Source organism: Oryx dammah, unplaced genomic scaffold, assembly GCF_014754425.2.
Source record: "Oryx dammah isolate SB20612 unplaced genomic scaffold, SCBI_Odam_1.1 HiC_scaffold_3, whole genome shotgun sequence".
Classification (NCBI taxonomy): Eukaryota; Metazoa; Chordata; class Mammalia; order Artiodactyla; family Bovidae; genus Oryx; species Oryx dammah.
Genome location: NW_024070187.1, coordinates 94,894,480 through 94,900,479, shown reverse-complemented (window position 1 = coordinate 94,900,479; position 6,000 = coordinate 94,894,480). Strand labels below are relative to the sequence as shown.

Genomic DNA, 6,000 nt, shown 5'->3' with positions numbered 1-6,000 from the left:
TGGCCATGCTGACATCCGAATGGCGGTTCTGTTGTGATGCTTTTGACAGCTGTCCAGAGAGAGCAACCAGAGAGAGCAGCAGGTAAGGCAGGCCATTTGTGCAAAATGCTTAGGTGTGATGCTTTTGCCAGCAATGGGATGGGAGAGAAGGAACCCAAGCGCCAGCCCCTCCTCAAGGAGGAACCAATGAAATGAATCCATGGCTTTCTTTCTGGAAGGGTGGGGAGTTTATTGCTTACTGAAGAGCCATGAGTCCTGTGTTTCCATTTATGAAACAGAGTAGAGCAAGAGGAGCAGTGGGGGCCGCTGGAAAGCGAAACTCCAAGGCATGCAGTGTGTGCTAAGTTGCTTCAGTCGGATCTGACTCTTTGTGACCCTATGGGCCATAGCCTGCCAGGCTCCTCTGTCTCCAGGCAAGAATTCTGGAGTGGGTGGCCATGCTGTCCTCCAGGAGATCTTCCCCACCCAGGGATCAAACCCTCATCTCTTATTTCCTGCATTGGCAGGTGGGTTCCTTACCACTAGCGCCACCTGGGAAGCGGGAAACTCCACTAGGTAACCTCCGATTCTGTGCCCTCTCTCAGGTCCTTGAGCAAAATGGGAAATGGTTCGGTGAAACCCAAACACTCCAAGAACCCAGATGGGCACCCTGGGAACCTCACCGCCAGCGCCCTCCGGAGCAGGGTGACAGAGCTGGAAAGAGAGCTGAGAAGGAAGGATGCTGAGGTCCAGGAGCGGGAGTACCAGCTGAAGGAGCTGCGGGAACAGCTGTCCAGACAGACTGCGGCCATCGCGGAGCTCACGGAGGAGCTCCAGAACAAGTGCATCCAGCTGAACAAGCTCCAGGACGTGGTGCATCTGCAGGGAGGAAGCCTGCCCCGGGCGTCCCCGCACAAGGTGCCTCTTGAGGCTCAGCGGAAGACCTCGGGATTGGTCTCCCTCCACAGCAGGAGGGGCGCGAAGGCTGGAGTGTCCGCCGAGCCGACCACCCGAACCTATGACCTCAACAAACCCCCCGAATTTTCCTTTGAGAAAGCAAGAGTCAGAAAGGACTCCAGGTAAGCTGTTCCCCCAGCTTTTTGGCTCCGAATGCGTTCATATGATGAAACCTTAGAGTGTATTTACTGAGTCTCCTCAGTGGACAAGAGTGTATGAACCTTGACAGATTTTGGATAGAGGGGCTGACGAAGCGGTTTGCTTTGCAACAAAGTCTCCCTTGAATCAGGACTCCTCTTGAAAGCAGAACTTGTGCTGTACCTCGACTTTGATTCCTGATTTGTATAACCGAGGAGCTGAGCTTACAAAAGTGATTTCTGTGGTCTTGAAAACCCTAGGGGAGTGAAAAGGTAGTTTTAGGAAGACTACCCTTCTCTCTTCCTATAGAAGTGGACTTAACGGTGTACACAGATCACACAGTATTAATATGTATAGCAAAAGTCATTTCTTAGCACTTTAGTCTGTAAGCGTCATGAAAAAGGGATAAGCTGGTACCTCTAAGGGGGATGAATTCATTCATTCATCCCACAGTTTCACTTGAGCACTGCCCTCTGCCAGCCTCTGTGTTAGATGCTAAGTATATATTAGTGAATAAATAGACACAGAGCCTCTCTCTTGCGGGGAAGGTATACATAGAAACAAGTAAACACTGTGTAATTGTTAATTGAGACAAATTATATGATGAAACAGACAGCATAGTGGGTGGTATCTGGGGTTGGGGGTGAGAAGGGCAAGGAGGCAACAGAATTAGGATTGTCACAGAGGCCAGGCAGAAGAGGTGACCTTGAACTGAGACCCAAAGGAGAAAAAGGAACATAGACCAGGTGGAGCATTTCAGGCATGGGCAACAATTACAAGTTAGAAGTAATTTTAAAATTAAGGATCTTTAAAAGAAATGTAATTATTTACCACAACCTTCTCCTGTGTGCCTGTGTGTATATATGTATGTGTGTGTGTGTGTGTGTGTGTGTGTATCGTTTTCTGGCTAAAGATTGAATTTCCTAACCAGGAAAGATTGACTAGAAACATCATGAATCAGGGTCTCCTTTCTGCACTGTTTTTAAGTGAGTAAAATTTCTTAGTTGAAATTAGACATTTTGCCTTGATTGTCTTGTCTGAGCCTGGATCCCTCTTTCAAAATGCAAGATTTGTGAAATGAGAACAGCTTTTAATTTATTCACATGTAAGTTATGTAAATCAAGATAAAACATCTGACTTAAACAAATAAGTAATTAATTTTGACAACAGGATTATAAAGGGAGGTTTAATTCATCAGTTTGTTGACTGTGCTTGGCACATAGTGAATGATCGATAAATATTTGTTAAGGAAACAAGCCATGCTGGAGTATTAATCATAATACTGTGTGTCTGAAAGAATCTGTTTAATGTTGGAGTTTAGAAGAGTTTTTTTTTTAAAGCCAAGAGTTTATTTATTTGTTGGTTTAGAAAAGTCTTATCTATTCCCATTGCAAACATAATAATTATTTCTTTTTAATGATATGAATTCAGAAATTATAAATGCTGCTTACAAACTTATACTTGTTTTTCAATTGAACATCATGGTATGTTCTCTTTTGATGTATAAGGTATATGTGTACATAATAATTATCATATATTATGCATTATATTGGGGCTTCCCATGTGGCTTTGTGGTAAAGAATCTGCCTGCCAATGCAGGAGACACAAGAGACTTGGGTTCAATCCCTGGGCCAGGAAGATCCCCTGGAGGAGGAAATGGAAACCTACTCCGGTATTCTTGCCTCAGAAATCCCATGTACAGAGGAGGCTGGTGTGCTGTAGTCCATGGGGTTGCAGAGTCCGACATGACTGAGACTGAACGTGCACACATACATTGTATTACTGTATAGTGTTTGTTGCTGTTGAATCACTAAATTGTGTCCAACTCTTTGTGACCCCATGGACTGCAGCACACAGGGCTTCCTGTCCTCCACAGTCTCCTGGAGTTGGCTTAAACTCATGTCCATTGAGTTAGTGATGCTATCCAACCATCTGCATTGTCCACTTCTCCTGCTCTCAGTCTTTCCCAGCATCAGGGTCTTTTCTAATGAATCCGCTCTTTGCATCAGGTGGATAAAGTATTGGGGCTTCAGCTTCAGCATCAGTCCTTCTAATGAATATTCAGAGTTGATTTCCTTTAGGATTGATTGGTTTGATCTCCTTGCTGTCCAGGAGACTGCCGAGAGTCTTCTCCAGCATCGCAATTTGAAAGCATCAGTTCTTCAGCACTCAACCTTTAGGGTCCAACTCTCACATCTGTACCTGACTACTGGAAAAAACATAGCTTTGACTATATGAACCTTTGTCGGCAAAGTGATGTCTCTGCTTTTTAATATGCTGTCTAGGTTTGTCATAGCTTTCCTTTTAAGGAGCAAGCATCTTTTAATTTCATGGCTGCAGACATAGTCTGCAGTGATTTTGGAGCCCAAGAAAATCTGTCCCTGCTTCCACATTTCCCCTTCTATTTGCCATGAAGTGATGGGACTGGATGCCATGATCTTAGTTTTTTGAATGTTGAGTTTTAAGCCAGCTTTTCACTATCCTTTTTCAAGAGTCTCTTTAGTTTCTCGTCACTTTCTGTCATCTGGTATCATCTGCATATCTGAGGTTGTTGATATTTCTCCTGGCAAACTTTACTGTATATACGAGCCCATTGCTATCTGGAAAAATTTCTGTGGGTAATTAATATATTGTGCTTACGTATAGTATACATAATTTTGCAGGTAATAATTTTTGTATACCTTACATAAGCACAATATATCATGCATGTATACTATACATAAGCACAATATATTATTTACCCACAAAAATTCTTTCAGATAGCAATGTGCTTGTATATCTAGAAGTGTGAGAGAATGTAATAGCAATTCATCTTCTTTTACCATCTTCCTACATATCCCACCAGATTTCACCTCATGAAGGAAGATTATTTTCAATTACTTTGTTCCAAAGATTTATGTCCATTTGAATATATATACCAGAAGTATTTCTGGTGTTAGGTAACGAAACCACTCAGGATAAATGCATTCCTCTTGATTTTTATAAGCTCTATTATAACAAGATAAAGGAAATCAGCAGCTAGGCACAGTTCACTGTTGAGCCAAACCACCTCTGTAGTGAGTGGGACACAGAAGAGGAAAGACATTATAGCCCTTGAGTAAGGATGAGCAATGATTCCCCTCAAACATCTTAAAGGCAAGCCCAGGAGTACAAGTTTGCATTAGGGACAAGATGAAGAAACAGGATAATTGATTCTGTAATGATTAAGTCCTAAAAAGACCAGGTTAAATCCTTTATGTCTTCATAACCCCTTTATGCTTTCATAGAGCCTTTTGGTTCTAAATGGAAAAACTAATTAGAATATGGGAGCTACTCTTTTTCATTGACTGGTTTTTGTTTTATTTCCCCTTGCAGAATTTATGCTTCAATTTTCTCTTCCAAAAAGTCTTTTCCCTTAAGTCTGGAATAATGGGTTAAACACAGATAGCTAACATCACCAATTCAGAGATTTAAAGTATTCCAGTTTTTTGAAAGTTTTCAGTATTACAATTCACTTTCCATTTTCCAGTAGTTCCAGCTTGAGGGAAAGGCTTTAAGTAAAGTTTGAATATTTTAATTCATAAATTTTGCAAGAAATAACTTTCTAGAAGTTAGAAAAGATAGGATTGGCGTTCACTGATACAATGATTATGGACAGTATCCATTGTTTGGGCTACTTTTCCAAGCAACTCCTATGAGACATTAGAGAATTTTCAGATATCAGTCAAAATGGTGCCTTCATTTATTGGGTTGGCCAAAAAGTTCATTAGAGTTTTTCTGTAAGATGGTTCGGAAAAACCCAAACTAACGTTTTGGCCAACCCGGTATTTTTAGGTTCTCATGATTTGTTTGTGGAACTTTATAAAGGTTTCTGGCTGAGTTCATGACTACTCTTGTCTCTGCTAATATGTGCCAACTACATTTTGGATCAGGTCCCCCTCTACACCCTCAATCTGAAAGCCATTGGGTGTCTAATTTGTCTTTTTGTCAAAAAGGCGGTCTCTGATGAGTACTTAACAGTGAGCAAGAAAGTGAGGGGAGACTCCTGCAGTCAACAGCATGAGGGAGATAGGCAGTACTGAGAGAAACCAGAGAAAAACATCTGAGGGAAATGACACATGTGGAACGTGAAGGTTCAGATTCAGGAATTCATGAGAGACTCTCAAACCCATGTCACCACAGTCTGTGAGTTTGCAGAGGCCCCTGGGCTCAAATGTACTATAAATGGCAAGTGAACCTAAGCAATTGCCAGGCAGCCCACTCATGCCATCTCTGTGTACTTATAGGACCTGAAGGGGTAGCTTAAATGGTATAGTTACACCTCCCTGCTTTATTTGGAGGAACTTGTATGCTCTAGTGGCATTAGAGAACTCTTGAAATTTGTCTTTTGCAAAATTCAAAAGGCTACTTTTTAAGATCAGGTTCTAGAACAACCCAGTGCTGTCCCAGAGAATTTTCTGCAGTGATGGAAATGTCCTATAACCTGTGTTGTCTGATACAGTAGCCAATAGCATATATGTGGCTGCTGAGCCCTAGACATGTGGCCAGTGCCCTGAGGAATTGAATTTTTCGTTTCAACTTATTTTAAGATTAGATAACCACATGGGTCCACTGTATTGGATACTGCAGTTCTGGCTGATGTGGTTTCAACTGTAACTGCTATCTCCCGAGATTAGAATAATGACCTAGTGATGTTTGGGAGAACTTTATAGACAAGATAAGACCTGTGTTCAGTATCATGACAGAGTCATAGAAAATGAGAATGAGCTGGTTGAATTGGGGTGGATACCATGTCATCTTCAACTGCATAAATCTGCAATTGATCACAGTCTTTCATAGGGATGCGGCTGTGTGCCCATTGACCATTTGAGATCATCAGAAGCACACAGCCGTGTGGGCACGTAGCCCATTTTATAGGTCCTCAGCCTTACTGAATTATCATAAATC

At 42.0% G+C, this 6,000-nt stretch overlaps 1 protein-coding gene across 1 annotated transcript in view; it reads left to right on the top strand.

Moving 5' to 3' along the window:
* The first annotated feature begins 592 nt into the window (after positions 1–592).
* PRKG2 (protein kinase cGMP-dependent 2) overlaps positions 593–6,000 on the top strand; it is a 111,593-nt gene continuing 106,185 nt past the window's right edge. Inside the window, exon 1 of the mRNA XM_040237184.1 lies at positions 593–1,058. Coding sequence (XP_040093118.1) covers positions 598–1,058 — 461 coding nt within the window. The 5' untranslated portion in view covers positions 593–597. The remainder of the gene's footprint in view (positions 1,059–6,000) is intronic.